General features: G+C 35.9%; 1 protein-coding gene across 1 annotated transcript in view; it reads left to right on the top strand.

The window, feature by feature from the left end:
• LOC140331915 (uncharacterized) overlaps nt 1-25,478 on the top strand; it is a 209,268-nt gene that overhangs the window by 60,112 nt on the left and 123,678 nt on the right. Inside the window, exons 11-14 of the mRNA XM_072413249.1 lie at nt 8,854-9,084; nt 11,213-11,335; nt 14,103-14,387; nt 18,714-18,960. Coding sequence (XP_072269350.1) covers nt 8,854-9,084; nt 11,213-11,335; nt 14,103-14,387; nt 18,714-18,960 — 886 coding nt within the window. The remainder of the gene's footprint in view (nt 1-8,853; nt 9,085-11,212; nt 11,336-14,102; nt 14,388-18,713; nt 18,961-25,478) is intronic.

Below are 25,478 nucleotides of genomic sequence, written 5' to 3'. Positions count from 1 at the left end.
CATAAAAAATAATTGCATACTAATCCCTTAGTCCCTCTTTCTCTCAAAGTGCTATTATTATCATAATTGTTGAAACATACTGTATACTGTACTCATTGTTTCAAAGTCCCAATTGTACCACTGATTAAAACTAATGACAGCTACTCATTTTGAGTACACCCTGAGCTTTTTTAATATCATGTATTTTTTAAAGCACTTTATTGTAGATTTAAAGTGAGTGCAAAGACATAGAAAGACTGTAAAAATATTTCCCTTTCAATATTACTAGTAGAGGCACCTACCCAATGTAGGTTTTTAAGGTCAGAATCAGCAGGGATCTTACGATCGGGTAAAACTATACAATATACGTCTGTCTGTCCTCCCCTCCTACCTACAACTAAACTGCCTTCCCCTGCATACTCACCATAATCTATTAGTTGTAGCTTACTATATACTTTTATGTGATCACATCCTTGGTCTGGAGACACTTAGAAAACTCCTTTTTCTTTTAATATAAAAGTCTATGGGAAGCTGATGTACAGTCTGCACATAGAAACTTTGCAACTACAGGGTTGAGATAGGTATGCAACAGGGTGATGGGGCATTTTAGCTTGGGGGGGGGGGGGGGGTACACCCAAACATTAAAACCAATTAACACACTGCCCAAAAGACTAATAAACAATATTGTGATGTATTAGTATTTTGGTCACAAGAGGTACGTTTGGTGAGTCCTACATTAATTTATAATGTAATATAGAATACAAAAATAATGTTTTCTCTGAGTTACCTAGACAACACTTTATTTGCTAACAGCAACAATTAAACGTTATACCTTCAGCTCTAAGACGTTGAACCTTGCTAAGCATGCCTCTAGGCATTTTTCTCCAACTCGCAGACTGACAATGAGGGTGTGATTTAATAAAGCTCTCCAAGGATGAAGAGGATACACTTTCATTAGTGAAACTGGGTAATCCAGAAAACCTGGAATGGATCTGGTACAGGATTCAAAACATTTGCTAGCAAAAAGCAAAGGACTTTGAGAAATCCATTCCAGGTTTGCTGGATCACCCAGCTTTACTGATGAAAGTGTATTCTCTCCAGCCTTGAGAACATTAATAAATCAGGCCCTGAATGTCAATATTGTGGGCATATGACTGCTAAATCTTAGATGCTTTTTACAACATAAAAGAAACTTCTAGTTTTTACCAACACCCTAAACATTTTGTTTTACTTTGAATACTTTTACCACTGTGAATCTAATTCTTTTCAGGTTACTGTCCACACATGCTATATAATCATTGTGCCTGGGATTTCTCTTTCTCTTCAGCCTCACATTTATGTCAAACACGGTCACAGTGAAAGAGATTTGACATCATGGTTTAGGGCATGCTGGGAGCTGGGAGAACAGACACTGAAGGCCTAAACGCTGGCTGGAGCACTTCTTCATATATAAATATAGTACAAGTTTTGACCTCTTTTGCAGAAAAGAAAGAAAGGCCCATTTTTATTAGCTGCTCTTTGCCCTTCTTTGTGACTGATGCAGTTCTGATAATATTGAGGTCAAAGCTGAGTGGTTAAACTGTCACATAACAAAATTATACCATCAGTGATTACTTATTTTCTGTTTATATAAATTTAAGCAAATGGAACAGCAAAATATAGGTGATACAATGCAAAGCAAAATTGTATGGTGGCAGTTCCCTGACTTCTGGATGCATAAATGTTAGGCAAAGCTTCACTCCCTGAATGGCCGTATAGCTTCAAATCCACTTTCCTGGAATTAATACATTATTCCTAAAGCGGAACTAAACTAAAAAAAATACTATTACTTCCGTAGAGCCCCAGAATCCTCGGGTGCTGTTCAAGTTTCTGTCCGGTACCTTCCTGTAGGCTAAGAGGTTAGCTCTCTTGCCTTTGCAGCGCTAGGTCCCAGGTACAAATCCTGGCCAGGACACTATCTACAGGGAGTTTGTAGGTTCTCCACATATGTGTGTGGGTTTCATCTGGGTACTGTGGCTTTTTCACACATTCCAAAAACATGCAGTTAGGTTATTTGACCCCTCAAAATTGACCTTACACTGTAATAAAGACATATGAGATGACATTAGATTGTGAGCTCCTTTGAGGGACAACTAGTGACACCGTGTAATACTAATAATAATAATAGAAACCGAGACAATTCAGGACTGCATAGAAGACAACTCCAGAGGGATCCAGGGATCTGTGGAAAAAAAGATAATTGACTTTTTTTTGTTTTTACTTTAGTTCCCCTTTAAAACTACAGCGGATTGGCCAACAGGTCTTCTTCCCAGAAATGTTGAATTGGCTCCGTTGGATGTTCCAAGGTGATGGTCTTTTTTCCCAGAAAGAAGGGACCATCAGAAGGGACTGTTGAGTACCCCAGTGATAAAAATTTCAAGCACCTCCCAGTGGAAAGCAACAACAACCTCCATTCTAAAGCAAACTGTAATCAGAGGTGGCTTAGTCAGTGTGAAAAGGATGTGGTGTAAATGAAAGCCATTATATATTGTTTTTAGTTGCAAATAAAGCAAAGGAAAATCAAAGCGTAAACCTAGTTTTTTTTAGTTCTTATTATGAATGCTTATCCTAAAACACAAGTAAACGTCTATGAAATTCAACCTCCTGTTACCCACAGCCAGCTTCAAGAGTATCCCGCATTCATTCTGTCATGCCAAATTTAGCTTCAAATAAAAGTAGGAACATCGACAGTGTTTGGAGCAGACGTATCTTCAGTTATCTTGTGTAGTAAAATAAATACTGTTCAGAAAGCCACAAATATTTTGAGTTCCTTCCATTTCTATTTAATTTGAGTTAATCCCCCACCAGCCAGATCCCTGTGAATAGTTTCTCTGTGTCAGTTTTCTTATGCATTTAAAAATACAGCAATCATATAGTCTCCTGGCTTACTCTTTTCCATGAAATATAATTGCCCAAGATTTTTGGTGAAGCTCAGGTTTCCCAGTTTTGTGGGCATCTAAGTGATTCTCCTACGCACACAATTAGACATGCAACTTCAATTAAACCTCATTGTAGTTGCATTGCTGATTTTTATTAAATGCAGGGCTGATAAAGAAAGTACTAACCTTAGCAATGTAGTCATGAAGATATTTTTCAGTTGGGCTACTAAACACTGACATTTTCTTGCAATCAATCATTCAGAGCAGTTCAACTTGCACTGATGTCACACGATTTTGCAGCAGATTAATCACTGCAATGTATTGCTTTTGCCAGCGATTGACAGCGATTTGTAGCTAGTGATTTAATTTCTCTCCACCAGCAATTTGTAGGGATTTGGAGCTAAGCCCATAGAGGTAATTTAAGAGTTTATTGTTGCTGATGATTCTGTCGCCGACACAAAAAGATGCTTACTCTCCATCTCTGAGCGACTGAGCTACAAAAGTCTAAAACAATGGGGCTGATTTATGAAAGCTCTCCAAGGCTGAAGAGGTTACACTTTCATCAGTGAAGCTGGGTGATCCAGCAAACCTGGAATATATCTGGTGCAGAATTGAAAACATTTGCTAACAAATAGCAAAAGACTTTTAGGAAATCCATTCCAGGTTTGATGGACCACTCAGTTTTATTGTTGAAAGTGTATCATCTCTAGACTTGAAGCGCTTTAATAAATCAGGCCTAATGAGTGAATTAGCGATTGCATAGAAAAATATTATTACCTTAAAAAAAAGAGAGGAATTGTTGGAAATGATTTGCCTTTGTAACATTGCCCTAATGACATAGAATAATTGTGTTTTTGGGGCTTAGGCTTAAACAAGACCTTGGCTTTATTTTTACTTGAAGTTACATCCTGCCCCTGTTTGCTTCTCAAAGGCTCTGGCATGTAACAGCTCAACAACAGTAGTTGGAATTTAAAAGGAACTAATTGCAGTTATGTCCACCCCATTATTTGTCTGGGCCTGACACTGTAGTTGTAGCATTGGGGGTGGAGGGAAGATCAGAGGTCAGTTGAAGCCCGAGAGTTCCTGTACTTAGCTGGCCATACGTTTACATCCTAGTAACTATCAAACTTTAGGTGACCTCTAAACATTTCAATACTCTACTGGCTTTAATCCCCATACAGACGTGCAATAATAGTCGTTGGAAAGCATCTTTCACGATCCTTTCAAAAGACTAGCACTGCACGATGCATGAACGAGTGCTGTACATATAGCAACATTCTGCTGTATGCAGAGGGGAGGGGGAGACCGATGGAGCGGCACCCTGCTGTGCGCTCTCCCCCTTTCCTTGCATTAGGATCGTTAGTCGTCCATCGTCCGTGGATCCGCCAGGGCGGTCGTTCGGACGGTGGACGACTGGCGCTGTACACAACCTTTTACGTAGTCATGCAACTGTGGCACCTAGAATTTAGTTTTTGGAATATTAATCTATTAACATGTACAAATTGTGCTGTGCTTATTTCTGCTGAATAATACCAAAAAACTGGGCTGTTTTTTCTATTAATTTGAAACTTTAAGAATAACAAAAGTGATCTTTAAATAAAGATGTAATCTTCAACTGACATCACTATGTACTAATGACTATGAGCGTATTGGTCTAAAAACACTGAACTATACTAACATATTCACCAATATTTTACCTTTGAATGGTATTCTACAACTATTAGGAAAATATTCTATAACATTAACATACTATAAATTATTTCTAAAATGAAAGAGTACAAGATTTTAAAAATCAAGTGTTCAATAATAAAGCCATGGACATATGCAGAGAACATTCCAAAATGCACTTTAAGTTCAGGAACATTTGTCACACACACACACATACCTACTCCTGTTTTTTTTTTATTCTCCACTGATTTGCTTTTTGTAGTAGATTTTCAAACCAACCAGGGTATATTGTGTTTGTAGCTGTTTGTATGCATATGATATGCACCTGCCTTACAGAATGATTTAATAGGGGCACATTAAAGACTGTAAAGTAAATCACAGTTCATATATATAGAGTCACTCAAAAATTTGAAAAATATTTATCATTTCTTGTTCATACAATGAGCGGTTGGTCAGGAAAGGAGTAAAGAATTTTTGCATTGATTAAATAGTGCAAAGTAAAAAGTCTTTCTTATAACTTACTTTCCTTAACATTTTTGAACTGTTTTTTATGATATGATAACAAAATCAGGAACAACGGCTTTATTTCCTGTGCAGATTCTCAGAACTGTATTTGAGGGGTGTAATGCTCGTATTCACTGTGTCCTGTCATCATTATGGTAAAGTATTCAATTTTTTGGCAGAGGCTTTTAAGGGGGTTTTTCAAGTGTACAAGAGCATTTATGAAAAGTGTCTTTCAGCGAAGGTGGTGTCACTTGCATCATTAAGCAGCCTGCCCATCTAAGGCCATAGTCTGGCTGACAGCTAAGAGCATATGCCATAAAAGTTTGAATACTACCTTATACCTTCACCTCATGCGTGTCCGACATATGGGCTCCACTGCCACAAGGGGGTGGGGGGAAGCATATCCCCATACCAAATGTACATGTATTGTTTTGACACTCCAAAGTATACTGCAACTTATTATTTGGTAGGTCGGTATGTGTAAAGTTACAAATATTTCACACAGAAAACATAGTGTCCAGTCAACAGTGTTACATTTTTTAGCTGTTTATCTTGAAATGTGGTTGTGGGGTCTTTAAAATACTTCTAATATTTAATTTTGCTCAAATGAGTTTGAGAAAAAAATGTGTTTCTTTATTTCTAATGCTGTTAAAAGCTGGTAAATTGTTGTAGACTGGTATCATTAATGTATGGTAAGCTTTTAAAATAAATAAACCACCTGGTAGATCTGTAGGTGGTTTGTCCTTTACTTTAGGATAGATGCTGAAAATGAATCCCATATGGGTCAGATCCAAATCTTGGCTGATGGATTTTAAAATTCTATGTGTTGACCTCATACAGGGCAGTTTTAGGGCAATCTAGGGCCATTTTAACTATCTCTGATTGCAAAACTGATCAAAAGGTTCAATCAAGTAAATTATCACCAATATTTTTGCTGACAGTTTTGATATAATTCTCATACCCGACGCCTACTGCACCATAGTTGTCCCTTGAAAATAAAAAAAATAAAAAAATAACAAAAAAAAAATAAATAAAAAAATTCCAGAATGGTATACCATTGACACTTTCAGGCTATTTGTGTGCTTTATATATCAGCAGCCTGACAGTCAAGGGAACCTGAACCTATATGTGAAGTTTCTCCTCCTAAAATCTTTATTATATTCTCCTTCAGAGCAGTGTAAGAATGTATCATAGTAGAGGTATGTATTGTACACTTCGGAAAACACTGCTCTATGGATTACTTTGTAATCACATATGTTGTGTACTTGACTTCATGACTTGCAGTGAACCTAATTGGTATATTTTAAACAAACATTCAGACTAGGAAATCCACATTTGCAAGAGTTCATTACATCAGTGTTAGTTCTGCAGGGAATTCCCATGTCACCTTGCCCCGGCATCATTAAGTTTCCAATCTAAAGGATAGACCTTATGAAAAGGAACAATCAGATGATTGTGCTAATTTGTGAACTTGATTAGGACGCAAGAAATTAGAAACATCCAGAGCAAGGCAAAATCTGGGCAGGAGTCCCAGCATAACTGCAGCAATGCTCAGGGGCAGTGATACCGTGATTGTTACAGTGTTTTCATTCATAACAATCTTTAACAGTGCATGGTGATGACAATCTAATTTATTTCTTCATTAAGTATTATGAATGTGTCTCATTTAAATCATGAAAAAGCACTTAATACAAGAGTGACATTTTTTAGGTCACTGGCCCTTTGGCAACCAGAAATGATATATTGGGAATGATATTATGCTGTTGATACAGTAACAGGTCCTTGAAAAGACATTGTTTGTGGGTAGCAAACATTTTTGCCATATTAAAGCAGAATTCAAGTCTAAAGAAATCATATATTTTATAGTGTTGTAGTACAGATTTTTTCAACAAGGAGTTTAACAAGTATCTGGAGTTTACCACCCTAAAATTAGATCACCTCTATTTTCATTTATGAGATTTCTCTTCCTGTATCGTAATCCCTGTCTCTGGTCCAGGAAGTGAGGAAAACCTCTTTATTATAAAGCATACCATTTGCAATAAAACACATATATATATATATATATATATATATATATATATATCCTGTTTTGCTTTATCCAAAGAAAAAGTTAATTTTCGCTAGAGGTTGCCTTGCAGGCAGTCTTTATTGTACAGTATACTGATAATCCATTACCAAATATGGGCTCTTTTTAATGTATCATTCTCTTAAAGTAAATGTTATATATATATATAAATCATACATGAAAGTAAGGTTGATACCATAGAGGTCATCTTTATTCAAAAAATCTTAAGCAAAGTAAAATATAAAAAGTTTTATTGCAGTTATAATAAAACTTATGTTTTAATAAAGTTACAATGCCAGACAGCTAATGCTTGATAAACACCACTGCCTGGCAAAAAATTAAATTGAGCCAATTGCTAATAGAATATTTGCAGAATTACTAGTCTTATGACTGCAGTACACTATGGACCGCTGTACTGAACTATAGTACTTCATTTAGCACTGCGTGAATATACCTATTGTAGCTTGCAGGTAATAAATGTACCTTCTTGTTTGGAATGTACACTGAACTGCACATGAAGTGTACTATCACAGTATACCTGGCTGCCAGGAATGATTTGCAGGGGAGTCCCAGCCTGGCCAATCAAAGTGGCTGAAAATCTTAAACCTATAAGAAGAACAGGTGAAGATGCTGTAACCCTGCAATGTAGTAAGGAAAGGTGAGTGTACTTCAAAAAATATGAACAGGCATATAAATGTATTTTTTGCAATAAACAACTTGCCTGCTTTTTTTTACAGTATAGTTTTGCTTTATTAATTTTTTCAGCCTTACCTTTTACAAATCTCTTTAGGACAGTTACATGATGTGTGGGGTGCTCTTCACATCCTTTTTAGCACAGAGCAGTCCTCAATAAATTCAAAAAGCATTGCTAATGTAATGGCATCAGTGCTTTTGGGATCAATGTACTGTTAGGGCATAAAGTATCATTCAAATAGAAGACCAAACCTCCGGCAGAGAAAAGAAATTACTGCAGGGGACAGCAGTGGAATTGGTGGTGTTACACCTGTTTCATTTTTAAGCTCCTAAATGGGTTTAAAAAAAAGTGTCAAAGGCTTCGGTTTTCCCATGATTCTCCACTTTAACTGATTACCTGATCAACTGATCAGTGGCATTTTTGAGTATTGCTTTTTCCAGGAAAGGTTAGTATATAGGCTGTTCTACTTGTCTTAATCTATTTCTTTCAAGGGTTGGGGATGTGTAATTTTGTTCCCTTTTTTTTTTAGACAGTTTTCAGTGGAATCCCAATTATTCTTGTTCCAGTGCCAACTGTAAAATTTTACCATTCTAATTAATTCCTTTCCCACTCAAAATTGTTGCCGGGACAAATAGGGAAAGAAAAACTGATAAGGATGTGAACATTTTTACCCTACATTTTACCACATCTACATGTTTAATTTACACTTTATGTATGTACAGTTAAGTCTCTATGTATGTAATTTGGCAGGTACTTATATTCAATGGAATAAAAAAATTTCAGCTTGTCATTTAGTGCTACTTAATACCAGAAACTAACTGTAACCTTAAGGGGTCAGTGTTTTTTGCACATTTTTATTTAATAAGTGTCAGTAACATTGAAGTTAAATGTATGTGATCTTGTAACTGAAAAAAGGAAGAAACCTCATGATGTCCTTAAAAATAAAATAGAAATGTGAGTTCCATTGCATAGAAGTTGCTGTGAATTTGTGAAAGCATTTCTTTTCTCTGTTTCTTCTTTGCTAGATTGCTAACAAAAAGGAAACCATTCAGAGTCTGGAAGCTGAAGTATCGATTCTTCAGCGTCAGTATAAGGAAAAGAGCGTCCAGGTAGAAACCTTTGAACACCTGATTGACCAGTTAACTGCAGAGCTGAATTCCTCCAAGGATGATGTTAAAATGAACAAAGAGCAGTACCAGCAGTTCGAGCAGCTGGCTGGAATGATGAAAGAAAAAGTTGATCGTTTACAAAAGCAGGTAGTTCATTGTGTGTCATATACACACCATAATACTGTAGCTTATGGCATATGTGTGTCACTGTACATGCCCCTGTCTGATGTGCTTGCATTTGTAGACACAAAGGCAACTGCCTTTTATGACAAACTTAAGAGTTGAATATTCTCAACATCTGAAACACCAAAATTAATAAAGTGACTGTGTTTGCGAGGTTGTAACTCTTAGCAATGTTTCACAATGTATCCAGCTTGTGTTTGTCATTGGAGTTGTTTCTGCAATGATGTTTTCTCTCTCAGATTTTTATAAGCACTGTTTTTCTGACCTACATTTTCACATTCATTCATAGTGTTGTATGACACATCCATGCATGATTTTTTATCAAGCAGTTTCCAGCTTGGTTGTTTAAAAGTTATCAAATTTTTTATGGCTTTACATTGTCTTGTTTTTCAAGATGAGCCACCATAAGTCCTCTTCTGCTGTCACTTATTGGGCCAAATATACAAACTAAAATTTCCTCCCACTTCCTGTAGGCATGTCATCTACTATGCTGTCTTTTTGCTGCCTATTGTAGGAAGCCTTTAGATGGAGATGAATGCTGGGAAAATGCATATGATCAAGTCACTTTTTTTGTAATATCTTGAATTTTTTTATAACCAATATTAGGAATATCTCATGTGACTTTAGGTTTCAACATGCAGGATTACTAGTCAATGTGTTATGGAGCATGTAGTTGCTTACTAAAACATTGCCCTAGACCAGGTGTCGGCAAACTTTTTGGACTACTAGGCCATTTCAGGAGGTCAAGAAGGAACACTAGGCCAGAAAAAACAAGGTGTCCAAGGAAAGGTTTTTATTTAAAAGTACAGTACGATCAATGGGAAACATGATGTTGCAAGTTCTTAGAGACAAATACAATATCAGGTTCTAATGATGAGCAGTTCAGCAACAGAATGTCATTAGGGTGATTGTCAGTGAGCTGAGAGCGCAGCTTGTTCTTACAAAATTTCATCTTGGAGAACAGCTGCTCGCACAAAAAAGTGCTGCCAAACATTGCGATCACACGCTTGGCACGGGCTAACAACATTAAAAACTGAGAATGTGGCAGCTGACAGAAGTCAATGAAAGTCTCTGTATGTGTGCGTGTGTTCGGCATCAAAATGCCCCTTGAGATTCCACCGCTTGAAAGAGCCGTTGGTGTCGTTGCACACTAAACACAGCGCTTTGTTGCCGCGTTGGACGAAGAATAATTCACCAGTCCATTTGGGGTTGAAGACACAATGTTCGAGGTCAACCTTCTGGAGGCTGGTAGCTGCGCATTGATTCTGCTCTTGAGGCATAGTAATTGGGGTTACTGTGCGGGAACTCGTGATAACTCAACAATTCAATTAGGCCGGATCCAACAATAAATAACTAGGGGGCCGTTAGGCCAGAGTGGAATAATGGCTAGGTCTTATCCAGCTTAAAGGCTGGAGTTTGCTTACCTCTGTTCGAGACATTGCCAAATCATTGCTATATCTATTCTAAATAAGTACAATGATAGTGTCATAGAGAATAGAGTCTTATAAACCAACAACTGATCAAAGAAAGACAGCCTCACGTAGCATAGAAAGAAGATTGCGTTTGTATGTTTAATGCTTTAACAAGAATGAAAGGCACTTAAGCATGAGAAGTATATTAAGCTGAACCCTGGAAAAAATCTTCTTACCTTCTTTGCACCAGACTACCTTCCTCTTCCATTAGATTTTAGACTTCTCCAAAGCCCAAAAATGTTTAAAATTGTTACATCCCGCTTCCAACTTACTTTCAGGGTTTGACCAGGAGGAGAGGGACGTGGGCACATGACCACAGCAATGGGTGTATGAGAGCTATAGTGCTATTAGCTTAGAAGTACAGTTTGAACTTTACTAAAAAGATATAAAAAGGAAATATAAGAAAATAAACTGTTATGTTTGTTTTAAACATTTTATACAATTTACCATGTTCTTTTGCATTTTGTTCTAAATGAAATTTTGTTCTTTTTCCAGGTCTCAGTAATGGTAAAATAATTGTTAAATACTCATCTTTACCTAATAAAGAGTCATATAGAAACATTTGTGGTTTAATTTAAACTGGCTATCCATTTTTTATAAAAGTTTATTTATTTTTTCAGATCACAGAGAAGGAGAGTGACATTGCAAAGATTTGTTCTGAGTTGAAGGACTACAGGTCTTCTCATAGCCATTCCAATGAGGAGTATAATTCTCACGCTTTGCAGCTGCAGAAGCACCAGCATGTAAGCTACTTCCTAATGTTCTGGCCTGGTAATATATGTATGCAAATATTGCACAAACGTTATTTAAAATTTGGGACGCATCAAAAAGAAATGTTGGCCTATTTAAACACTTCAGCTCTAACACCTGTATACCAGTTATAGACCAGGGCAATTTTTACAATTTTGCCATGGGTCAGTTTATTTGATAATACCTTTGGGATTACACAAGATAATAAAGTAATACATACATAATTTTTTTAAGACAAGGCTTTCATTCTGTTGATATTGTCATATTTGTATATATATTTACACAGTCATAACAAAAATGTACTTTTTTTTTTTTACTTTAATCAGTGTTAGATTGTGTTTATTTTGGGAAAACAAAGATTGTTACATGGGGTACAGTTGTGTGTTTTATTCTATATTTTGTCTGTTTAAAATTACACTAAAATTATGCTTACAGTGTAAAGCATTGCGAGATAACCTACAATTAAACTTTTCTAATTATGCTTTTTAATGTAAGAATAAATAGGATAATAGGTAAAACAGATAACATTAGGAAAGTTGAAATAATAATAAATGGAAAAATAGAAACAAAACATAGCAGAAATGGTTAACAGGGGTAAGATGAAGAAGTTAATTAGGGTAAACCTTAAACTAGGGTTTAAGAAGCATTTAAATAGGAACAAAATATATATTTTACTTGTCAGTTTGCTTTACCTAATATCACTAGTGTTTTATTCTGTAAGAATCTGCAGACAAGGAAAACAGAATGACTACAAAAAGTTGGTTAAGTTCTTAAATAAATGTTGGCTATGCACTTAGGCTGAATTTTGCTATTACAAGTAATGTTTTCTTCAGCTTAGTGAATGTTGTGTGGATACCCAATCACCTGCAAGGAAATTTAAAAGTAAATCAACCCTATTATATGTGATTCATTTGCATATCTCTTGTTAACTACATTTGAACAGTGTTTGCTAATCATTAAGTCAGACTGACAGCAGCAGCTGTAGAAGCCACACCATTTACATAGAAAGTCCTGCTCTAATTTTTGATAGGAGCTGCCAGCAGATCTTTGAAGTGCAGGTCTAAACTTCTGTCCCATATTCAGGTAGCTAAGGCTAAAGTGAAATCTCCACATGATTATACATTAGTGAAAACAGCAATTAGTTAATAATACAGATCAAAGAACAGTGATGCTGTGTAACCACATCAACATGTAATCAATATGCTTTCTGTGGTTTACTGCACATTGCACTTTATGCCCTATTTACTGAATTAGGGTGTAACACATATTACTGTGAGAAAGTATTTTTCTTTAAAGTATATCTATTACCGTGTTTCCCCGATGATAAGGCATCCCCATCAAATAAGCCACCCCACGATTTTTGCTCAAACAATTAAAATAAAGCACCCCCCGCAAATAAGACATCCTCTGATACCTGATACTGTGTGCCTCTGTGTGACTCCTCGATGCTGGCTGCAGTGCAGAGTGGAACTGAAAGTAACTTCAAAGGACAAGCAAGCTGCTGATCCCTGCCCTAACAGAGTCTGTTACCCGGCGAGTCAGTGATCAGAAGGGGACAATCAATGGCAGACAATCAACAGCACATGAGTGATCAGAAGGGGACAATCAATGGCACATGAGTGATCAGAAGGGGGACAATCAATGGCACATGAGTGATCAGAAGGGGGACAATCAATGGCACATGAGTGATCAGAAGGGGGACAATCAATGGCACATGAGTGATTTTCAACAATAAATGTGTACTGTAGTCTTCATGGAAAAATAAGACATCCCCCTAAAAATAAGACCTAGGGCATATTTTGGCATTTCAAAAAATATAAGACAGTGCCTTATTATAGGGGAAACAGGGTAAGTTTGGATGGAACTGTGCAAGCCTGGAACCCCTGTTAAGTCTTACTGCTGTTTTCTAACTGTACTGTTAGTAAGATTTCCCCTCAGTTCCGTTTCTCGTGACAACCTTTTACTAGAAAGCATGCAATAAAGCATGAAAGCATGCAATGAAAACCAGCAATAAGGTAACAGACAACAATAATAAGTAAAGTAAAGCATTGAGCCTGATTTATGAAAGCTCTCCAAAACTGGAGAAGATTGCTGAATCACCCAGGTTCTCCCATGATAGCCAAACCTTGAAATGGATTGGTCCAGGAATGAAATGAATAGTAAAACCCGACATAAGTTCTAATCTTCCCCTCTCTATTCCAACATCTTGCGTTGCACATATTGTGCAATGGTTCAGGACTACATTTTGGATAACCTCTTTTGAATTTGCCCTGAATATTATTACATATAGATCAGTCTTTACACCAGTGTTCTGTGGCATGACCATTTCTCTTCACAGATACACCTATAATTAAATAAGGGTTTCTTGTCCTTTGACACTGCATATGAGCTCTTCAGTGTAATTTGTCCATGAGGTCAATGCATTGGTGTGTCCAAGGTTCTTGTACTGAACAATATATTTGGTTGTAAATATGGTCTGTGAATATACCCAATATCTTCCTCTCCAGGCAAAAACTAGCATTACGTGACAAATAAAAGGGGCTAAGAGGGAGAGGGGAAAAGGAGTTTGTGGTTTTCTTGTTGATCAACTTTAGCGTTTACTTTTGTAGACAATTCTTTAAGTTGAATTATTAGTGCAAGTAGATCATAATTTGCTTTCATTCACTGCTCAGGCTGCTCTTTGAATACCTTCATAAAAGGATCTAACTTACATGTTAGGTATTTTTATATCAATAGTTTATTTTATTTATTTATTTACAGGAAATTGAATTTCTAAACAGACAACTAAATGAAAAAAACACCAAGATTGAGGAATGTCAGAGAATTATTGAGCACAAAAACACTGAAGCGCTGAAAGTGCTGGATCAGCAGAAAAAATACTCACTTGAGATTGAAGAACTAGAGAAGACTTTGCGCTCCCTACAGATGGAGATTCTTACATCGCAACAGAAGCACAAAATAGATGCTATTGGTTTAGAGCAGCAGGTAGCTAGGCTAGAGGCAGAACTGACTGATACCAGAAGCATCTGTGCTCAGAAAGATCAGGTAAATAAAAATTTTGTCTTAGGTGATGTCTTCCAGGGGGAACATTAAACATTACTTTTGGCTTTTAAGCAGTAAAAAATGTTGACCTTGGAAACACTGATTTGAGCTTCTTTTGCTGCAGTTTTCTTGCTGTATTATTGCATGTTGATGCTAACATGTTTGTATAAAGGGGTTTTGCTATGAATTAGAACAAACAATTTTCCATGCAGTAGAGAAAAGGTTGTGGCTGTTGCACAGTTTTACTTTGTGGTAACATTTTAAGATTTAGGATCTGATTTGGAGGCCAGCTAAAAGGTTTGCTTTATGCAATACTACATACCATAAAAATAAAAAAAAAGGTTTTAGTGAGGAGTGAAGCAGATCACAGGCACAAAGTGCTGAAGCCTACAGGCGCAAAGCACTAGAACTTACAGACACAGAGTACTGGGGCTAACAGCCTCTGTGTGCTTGCGATTACCGGCACGAAATGCTGGAGCTTACAAGAGTGGTATTCTGGGGATCAGAAAAGTTCTGAAGATCAGAAGTGCAGTGTACTGGAGATCACGAGCACAGAGTACTGGAGATCACAGTACACAATGTTGGAATCATATTAAAAAAAAGCACATTGGTCTGACAGCTGGTTTGCACCAGAATTCTACTTAGTCAAGGTCACACAGTGCTCTGCCCCTGGCTTTAAAAAGTTATATTCAAGCTTCGGACATAAGCTCAGGGGATACTTGTAAAGTGGTAATGGCAAAAGGTAATTCACTTAACATTTGCAGTCACTCTTCACAATCTCTGGCTTCACAATCTGACACTAAGAAAAAAGAAAAAGGAAATGATTGCTTCCAAGGTGATTCTACAAGTCTGCATAGCTGTTTGGATGTGTGTATATAATGCCAATCCATAAGCTTTCTCCCCCTTACAGACCACCAAGTCTAATGCAGTTTTGCATTTTCCTAATGGTTTCTATGAATAGGCTTTGAGAGCTTGTGTATGCACTTATGATGTGCTTGTCCTCCTAAATTTCTGACGTATTACCAGGTAAGCTTTGGTGGCAATTAAAAACATGTTGGTCCATTGGGCTTTGCAAGTCAGGTGATATAGCTAGTTGAGCTTTAGGACTTTTAGACTCTGTAGCCTGATTGTTACTATTAACTTGTACATAGAGTGCAATATATTACACATTGCTTTACAAAATTATTAGTCATATCATTAACTTTGCCTCAGAGGGTCTCACATGTTGGAGGAAACCAGCACAAGAGAGAACAGAATAGAACATAATATAAACTCTATGCATATGACAACCTAAATCAGGTTTTTTAGACGTCTGACTAGAGATGACACTTGGGACAACCTGTCTTTTGTTTCAATATTTAATTTTTTTGGTAATGTAACAAAATTTGCTGGCTTTTTTAAAATGTACAATTTATGTGTTTATTGCTGTTAGATTGCAATGAGCTTACGCTCATAAAGCCTGTACTTGCAAGCATATATAAATCAAGAGTATACATTGACACATTTTGGTAACCTTTATAGAATTTCAGCTTTGGGGTAAATACTTTTTTTATCTATTTTTCACCCCTTAGATAATATGGACTTAAATGCTAAAATTCATTAAAACAACAGAAAATACATGCCACCTAGCTAACAAAATGTTACCATATTCAAAGCTGGTTTTAGTGATTTATACAGACGGATTTACCAGTATGTGACAAGGTTTGCAAGTAAAAGTGTTAAATTCCTACACAATTTATGCTTTGTCCTCCGCTGTAATAGATACCTATTTGTCAACAAAGCTTGAATTGTGAATGGTGATATTGGTTAAAAAGTGATTTATTATTGTCAGTACAGTGCATCACCATTTTATGGTGCCAGATAAATATTTACACAATTAGTGTTTTTATTTTTTTATTTTTTTTAATGGCTTGGTTATTTTTATAAATCAGTAACATAGTTCTTATAGTATGAGAATGCGCCTGGGTTCCTTGTTTTATCATGACAGAAGAGCTCAATGTTTGTAATGTTCTTGTTGCAGGCATTGTGCTCAAAAATTCAATATTTAAATGTCAGCATGATGACCGTGGTGGTGTATGACTTGAATATAAGAATTTCCTACTTTAACAAGACCCTTCCCTATAGATTACCCCTAATAATAATGATAATATCTATAATAAAGGGACCATTGCAGCCTTTTAGCCTACAAACACCTGAGAAATGACTAAAGCCAAGCTAATTGCATTATTTGTTAATACCAGAACGAAATATATATTTATTTTATTTGTTGGCTCTGGCAGTTTAACACCCTCAATAAAGGACGTTTAACATTTGAACCGCTAGAAACAAATTTCACGAATAATTAAAGGGTTGTGCTAAAGACATAGACAGTCGTTTAAATTTAGATCTGCAATAACATTTACTATTATTCTCCAGGGCTTTGACTGCTTGACAGAAACAAAGTACTCTGGGATTAATTTCAAGAAATGGTGCCAACTGTGTGCAATTTGCTGTAATTAAGACATGAAAGAGTACTAAATATTCAGATTAAAAGAGCCATGATTGAATGTGATAGAGAATCAAGGTGTGGCAACCAGCCAATAAATACCAGTCAGTCATGATGAGTACAAAATATTAATTGATTTGAAACCTAAGCCAATGAAATATTACAATAAAGCAAACCAGATTAAACTAATTACAGCCTGGAGAAAAGAATTAAAAAGAAAACATTTTGAGCGATTCCTAAAATGAAATTTTACATGTAAAGCATTTAACATGCCAAGTGAAGACTACAGCATTTGAATAATTACTCATGCTTACAAGCAGTAATTGCTTAGTTTTATTTACTTTTTTTTTGCATTCATAAACATGGTCTTGTTGTGTCACTTTTCTAAATTTATAGTGACTATTTTGGGGAATATTTATGCCTCTCATTAATAATGAACCAGGACAGAATGACCAGAATGAAACTTGAAATGAACAAACTGCAGATATATAGAAATACAGGTACTTCTAAGGTGTGTTAAACACTGACTGTTTGAATCACATGACCAGATATTAGAGGGGTGCCCATTATTATGCTCATTTTGGCTTTTCTAGTGAGCTATTTACATTGAAATGTCATGTAACAGGTGATATATGGCATAAGGTTGTAAGCTCTTCTGGACAGGGTCCTCTCCTCCTCCTGTGTCACTGTCTGTATCTATCTGTCATTTGCAACCCCTTTCTAATGTACAGCGCTGCATAATATGTTGGCGCTGTATCAATCCTGTTTAATAATAATAACAATAATATTAAGGTTTACTATTTATTTATTCTGTTTTAATACCTGTTATCCTTTTTAATTTTTTTTTTTTAAAAAAGTTTGTAAAGTTTAAGTGTAACCCCATATATATATATATATATATATATATATATATATATAGTTATAACCTATTTATAGAATTTATATATATATATATTTATTTCAATCTGCAGCAATTGTAACTTTCTTAAACGATCCAAAAATGTAATTCAATATGGCAACTTGGAGGCTTTCTGTACTTCTTTGGTATACAGAAAGTCCATATAAATGTCATTTTTTGCTTACGTGAAGGGTTTAGGCATTCTCTGCAATATAAATTTCATTTGTAGTAAGAAAATCCCCAAGGGTTAATTACTTCTAAAGAGATGTACCGCAATCCTCTGCAACTAATTATAATGAACTAGATCGTCCTATTCAGGAATCAGTTGGGAATAACGTGGTGAAACAAGTTTGCAAATCCTTGAAATGTACATAGAACTCCCAGTTGGGTGACATTATGCTAGTGGCTCTGTTGCTCTACCCTGGCTTGTGATGTAATACGTATACTTTAATAGCCTTACTGCCAATAGAAAGCTCAGAAGGCGCCAGTGCTCAGTGATCTGTTGTGGGAACCTACTGCCAACTTACTCTAGTTTAACATCATGATGATGTGACTATCCATTCACCACTGGCATGTACTATCATTCCGTCACTTTTGTGGTTATTAACTAGCATCTATGACATATAGAGCCCATTGTAGAAATAAAAAAAATACTCTGGCATATAACTGATAAAGGAAGAGTTATTTAAAGACACATAATGGAGAATTTGTTGCCAGAATACTCTACAGTAATTTAAAACCTAGTGATGTTCTATTTTAAGTATTATTGGGTATTGTATTAGCTTAGCTCTGACAATAAATGGTTTGCATTATTTTTTCTTGTCTTTTGCCATTCATATGGGTTTTTGTGTTTATATTTGTGATGTCCGTGGAGATGAATGTGGATCTCTTTTGTATTGTCTGTAGTGGCAGATACATTTTTTGTGTGTGCTTTTCATCTTTACAGGCAATAGGCAAAAGAGATGACCTTCTGCGGAAATCCGAAGGCGATCTCCTGCAGGCAAGAGAAGGTATCAAAGAGAAGGCGGCTGAGGCAGAGCACCTTGACAGCGTGGTCAAGCAATTGGAAGAAAGAATCCAGGACGTACAGAAAAAAATGAATCAAAAGGAGAAAGAAAACGATGTACTCAGAGCTGAGATGAAGGACCTCGGCACAGAGCTACAAGAAGTGCATAAGCTTTACAGAGAAACAGGTAACATAGCCGAAAGGTACAGTGATAGCCAGCAGTGTGAGGCCACAGCCTGCGAGATGGCCTATACCGTTATTACAGACATAGAAGATTTTTATTGTATTATATTTCCATAGATGTTCAGTTGACAACTAAAATTCAGCTAAACGTTGACCAAGCATTACAATCATTTAATCATATTTTTTGTGCAGTTTTGTCCAGTCATCCTTTGTTCTAATACCACACTTTTTCCTTCATTTTGGTTTTGATTGTATTAGTACAAAAAAAAAATATTGCACAACGTCAAAGAAAACTTGTATGTTTTAAGGTATTACCTAGTTTATTCTAAAATAGTCAAAAAAGGAGCGCAATACAATTTAAATTCTGTACTATTACAATTTGATGGAAGAGTGCGGCCTTTCAGAGTTCACCCCAAGTCTGTAGTGTTATGATGGAAATTTTCCTGAGAACATCAGGCAATGCGCATGCTCTGTACCCTGTACTGTAAATGGGCTTTTTACACTACTTGGTATTGGTGCCTAAATATGCCAACTTAAAATGATAAATATTACATTGGGCTTTTCTAATATAACATACAATCAGTTTTACATATGTTGAGGTTGTTACTGTTAAAATTTAGCATTCCAATCCCGTTGTGTTGGAGACAGGTAATATTTAATAAGTCAAAATGACCTAAAATGCCTCATTTCTGTCCATTTTTTTAAATATATATTTTAATATAAATCTGCTTTTGTTCATTGGTATCTATTTTTTTTTTTCCTGTGAAATCACAACTGTGGTTAAATCTTGGCACAGAAAGTCTGCCTTTCTTTCATAAATTTTTTGTAACACCCACATGAGTAAACAAAATTGCATTTTGGATATGTTAAATTATAATATTATAATTTTTTAATGTCAGAATCAACATATTGACCAACTTAGTTTCATTCCAGTGAGTTATTCACTTGAAAAGGCCATTCCACGCGGGACTGTATATTTTATGCCATGACTTGTGGTTTTAGGCGTGAGATCACTAGACAAATGTTAAACACCAAGATCCCATTACAGGGTGATTCATAGAATTTATCATTTCTTTTGCCGCGTTCATAAGTGTTTATCATCATTATATTTCTGTTTGCCAGAAGTGACTGAAACAATTGAGCAAAGTCAAAATAATAGTATTCTGCTTTGAAAGGAAAAAAGAATGCAAGCTCTTTTGAGAATGATTGTCCTTTGTTTTATCATGAAGAGGGAATAAACAAGTTACAGTCCTCTGGCTGTTGCTCAACTGCATATTCTGTGGATGTCTGATGATTATAAAGGCTTTATTTTATTAACAGCTGGTCCAGAGAAAACTAAAATATAGATAGATTATCAGTTATTATTATATTTATCTTTATAAAAAAAATCTTATTGTATAAAAGAATAACTGTCTTTGTTGCTCACAGAAACTATATAGGCCATGATTCCTCTACAGAAAGATGGATTTGTTTCAAATATTATATTTATTTTAATTATAGAGTACTAGGGCGAAAAGGACAGCTTTCTAACCAATATGGACTAGTGATAAAATGGACTGCAGAATTTATTATAACTTGGATCTAAAGCCCATCTTCTAATAGACTTCTTGTTTCTTCTCCATAAAAAAGGTAGAGTCACATCACTTGTGCAAAGTTTTTTTTTTACAAAAACACTCTATAAAAACATATACTTCTAAGATTTGTAAGCGCTCGTGTTCACCACCTCCTCGAAATCCTACACAACTCAATCCTTATTAAGCAATGCCAAAATTATGACTTTGAGGATGAAGCTGTGTATGGGTCATGTTATGTAGTTTATGACCCACCTTTTCTGTTTCTGGCTTATAAACAAAATAATAGCTTTTCTTTAAAACAGAAACTAAGAAAGGATTTAGTGAGGGACATCTGTTTGTTGGTCTTTAGTGCCCCCTGGGTTAGGCTTCAGCTTCTTCTTTCTTCTACCTTGACATACTTCTTTCTCAAGCTGTTGCTAAGTTGCATTTATTGACAGGCACATATGACCACCAATGACATGATGGGCTCATAAAAATTTTTTTGCGAATAGTTAGCAGTAGTGAGTGACACTGAACTTTATTTGTTCTATAAGATTGAAAAATTCCATGTACTTTCCTCAGCTCATCTACTTGAACAAGTGTCGGAACTTCTTCAGCATTACAGGACATTTCTAGCTGAATGTAAATACATTTTACTAGTTATACCCTAACATGCAGAACTGTGAATGCAAACCTTCACAATCATGATCCTGGGATTTTTTCCAAGAATATTCCTAACATTTTAAAAAAAAGTTTTAAAGTCTATCTATGTGCTCACCAAATGAGTTCTAGTTTTAGGATGATGATTCATTCACCCTGGAGCCAAATTGTATTGTGCACTATACTGGCACACAGGACAATCATGCGTCAATAGATAATTCCACACATTTGCCAGTTTAGTTGATATGAATGACTGGTATTTGTTGGCCTCCATCACCACTTGCAAATTACTCTGCCCCTCTGGTATGGGAAAGCATATGCTCTTCTCCAAAGATTCAATGCACTATAATGTGAGGAGGAGGAGAAGATATTGCCAACCCTGTGTAAGCTCTAAGACTATCTAATACAGAATTTATGCAGGATTTGGATTTTTGCCATTGAATTGAAACCAATTTGGCATTTAGTATTTGGCATGATGCCATTGCATCACTGGTGTCCTGGTGTCAGTTCACACCCTTGACCCCATTTGCAGGTTTGTTCCAATAGGTGCATAGATTTTCTGTATCATACAATAAAAAAAACAGGAGACGTGCTAGGAGAAGAGGAATGTAAACTATTTCTGGAGCAGGGGTATACATGTACATAATATGTATTCTCCAACAAGCGATGTAAATATAAAATAGGTAGCCTAATAAATATATGCAGATGGTAAAATTATATTTATTTATGAATCAGGCACTCATTTTTTTTACCTTCTGTGTTTTATTAAAGGAATCCTTTCTACTCCCATTCTACACCATGGGACATGTCAGCAAACATGCCAGCTTACAATGAAATTTTAAATGTTTACACATGTCTACGGCATTAAATTCTTTATCATTGGTGTTCTCAGATCAACCAAAATATATCAACTGTACACATGTCCTAGTATAAAAGACATGAGAGAAAAACTGCTTTAAAAGCTTTATTTAATTCAAAACCTTTAAATGGGGGAAAAAAACAAAAGAGCAATCAAAACAAAAGCCAGAGATGGCATAGAGTGCTGTGTGAGATGGGTGTGCCAGGAGTGTTTTTATCTGCCATCAGATTGTACGTTTCTCTGTAGTCCTGAGCAGTGTTAATTCAAGGTAAATGACTTTCACTGCCTGTCATAGCTTTCCTTCTCGATTGAATCTGCTGTGAAATGAAATCCCAGAATGAGATCCTGGCACACACTTTACTGTCAGCCTGTCTATGTGCTTGTCACATGACTGCAATCCCATCTCTGCTGTGTATGTGAATATATTTCTTCCCTCTTCACTATGTGCAAGCTATAAAGGGTAACAATAGTGCAGTGCTTCCCAAAATGTGGGTATACTTTAAAACACTGTCTGATTGTAATGCATTTGCTTTGCTTTCTTCATTATCTGCTTTATATTAAATCACCTTCTCATAACATTCTTCATTTTGCTCTGTCCGTCAGGCCTCATCCATTTTTGTAATTTTTTTTCTGCTTGCCATATGTGCTCAACTGTAATTTTTTTCTTTGGGTCTAAAGGTGAATTGACTATCTAAAAGCAATTCTATTTCTTAGTTCTGTGCCAAACTCTATAGTTTTCTAATGGTCCCATAGCAATGTGAAAGGGATGACTGAAATAATCAGATTTCAATTTATTGCATTCGTATAATTGAAGGATAACCTGTAATTGGTTGATACTGCAGTTAATACATTGTTATTTACCTGATATAATAATTCTGGTTTTGATAGCATTCATTGATTTTAAAAGCTCCAAAATCCAAAGCTGATAAAATACCAGGAGATGGGACGACATTGTTTTAGCTTTTTCCTATTTTAATGAATTCAGGAATTATGTTTATTTCCATTTAGAAAATAAGTAAACTCTCTAAAACATGCCCCATTATGTAGTTCACCAGTATTGATTCACTGTTCACTCTCTAACATATCTAATCTGGAGTTCCCAGTGACTGAATATTTTTGGGATTCACTACAGAAGTGGAGAAGAGGTTCTTTAACCCCCTTTTTTTCTATTCTGTGAGTGGAAACATTGTAAAAGACCTTGTTGCAATGAGATTAATTTACTAAAGGAGTTTAGGTTAGGTTCTCTTACCAAAGTGAATCATCACCTTGCAAGGAATAATTCACTTGGATAGTGAATGAGGTGAAGCTCTGCTGACCTTTAGCCATGCATTCATGTGCAAGCAAAGATCATTTCTTTATATCTTTGAAGTCACTTTGCTAAGTGAACATCCTTTACTCCTTTAGGCTACATAAACACGTGCAAAAATTGTCGTTGTAAACGCACGATTGACGACTGGCCGATAATCTTTAACAAAAAAAGTGCACAATGACTGGCCAATCACTCCGACGAACAAGGAAAGTCACTGGAAACAAACAACCGTCCCAGCGGATCTGATTGGGCGACGGTCGCTTGCAATCTTTTGTGTGTAAAGGCATTCAGTAATCGTGGATGGTTCTGCAGTACACTTTCTCTAGTATATGTCACTCCCTGCATCGTTCAAACGATCGTATCTAGTGTCTGTACATTATTGGTGGATTATATTTGAAATATTCGTGCAAATTCGTTGATCGTGTATTGTGCAGTGACAGTTATTGTACGTGTGTACGTAGCCTTCGTAAATCAAGTCTTTCCTAGACGTTATCTGTTAACTCTTAATTGTTAACCCTATACCTGTAAAGGAATCTCACACCAGTAAAATAATGGATGGGGAAACAAAGAATTATTTTTAAAACTTTCTCTACCTTTGAAACACATGCTTGCTGAGGGACATTCAGTCTATTATTAACAAAGCAGAGTAGCACTCTCTGAACCTTTTATGTATCCATACAAGCCCAGATGACTGGTGTGCATGGCCATTTTTATTTAATGGGCGGGGCATTTTTTTTTAATTAGCAAACTAAAAAGGGAACAATGGAAGATTAGCCTGACTTATTTCCTGATTTTTCCCCTAAAGGTTAAGCAGCTGCAAATCTGCTGGGTCCAGGTGGCTCATGAATATCAAAGATACTTTTACTTAGCTTTGTTATATTGCAAACATTTTTACCTGTACATTGTGAAATATAAAATGCAGGAGAATAATTGCAACAGCATAAATAAAAAAAAGCTTTTGCAATAAAAGCTCAAATCTTATTAAAACCTTAAAAACATTAAAACTACTTGTGAATCTCCAATGCTAACATCTATGATGTGTTAAATTCCGTAAGCATCATCAGCACCCCCTTTTTTTTTAGTTTATAAAGATGAGGTCTTCAGTCCAAGGAAAAACAATGTGCTGTAACCCATGTAAACCTATCAAAAATATTCTATCATTAGTCTGAATGCACTAAGCTTCTGAACACTGACAAACTACAGACTTTATTATATTAATATTGTAATTAAATAAAGCTCTTCAAGATTTTTTCGTGGTGTGCTACAAAAATCTATAGCAAACTGTCAGAAATACTTTTTTTTATACATCAGGCTACTGTAAACTGAGGTTTCATTTTTTGCTGTGGGTTCCTGCAGTGTGCACAAAACTGTTACTGTTTGCATTGTCCCAATAAATGATTGCATGATTTTTAGCACTTCGAGCAATACGAAATACAGTGTGTTGGTCAGCTGTTCAGTAAACACACAAAGCTGGCACAGGAAACCTTTTTTATGTTAAAGAGAAAAAAAAAATACTGGGCAAAAAGGTTTGGAGTCCTGTAGTCAAATATTAATGAAGTCATTGTGAATGTTATAGACAGACAATGTCAGCACCTTCATTTTCCACTTCCCTATTCACAGCCTAGCCAGATACTTGATTCTAGATAAAACCCCTAGAGGTCTACTGCAAATTCTTTTTCAATACAACCAGATCATTGCAGATAATTGTATTACACAGGGTATTGATCTGAGATCGCCGTTCACCGGAAGCCTGTGTGTATATATGGCTTTTTTTCAGGTTTGTTTTTTTTTTCCTTTTTCTGTTTGCTGTTGTTTTACAAAACATATTATAACCTTTCCTATTTATTGTTCGCACATCATATGAGTGTGCCTTTGTGTGATTCACCTGTAAAGAAAAGCAAGGTGGAAACATCAGAGAAATTACCTCTTTACAACAATCTATTGATCACTTTAAATCAAAGAAGTATGTTTGACATGAGATTACCTGCCAGTTTGAACATTAGGTACACTATGTTATAGCTCGGGGCAGTTGTAAGTCTGCCAAAGGGATTGTAAATAAAGCATGCAGCTGCTAGTGCCTCTGGCCTGGGATCAACTAGAGCTCAAATCCAGGACATGGGTAAACGTAAACCAATTTAACC

Source organism: Pyxicephalus adspersus, chromosome 5 (genome assembly GCF_032062135.1).
Source record: "Pyxicephalus adspersus chromosome 5, UCB_Pads_2.0, whole genome shotgun sequence".
In the NCBI taxonomy this organism is placed as follows: Eukaryota; Metazoa; Chordata; class Amphibia; order Anura; family Pyxicephalidae; genus Pyxicephalus; species Pyxicephalus adspersus.
This window is presented reverse-complemented; position numbering and strand designations above follow the sequence as displayed.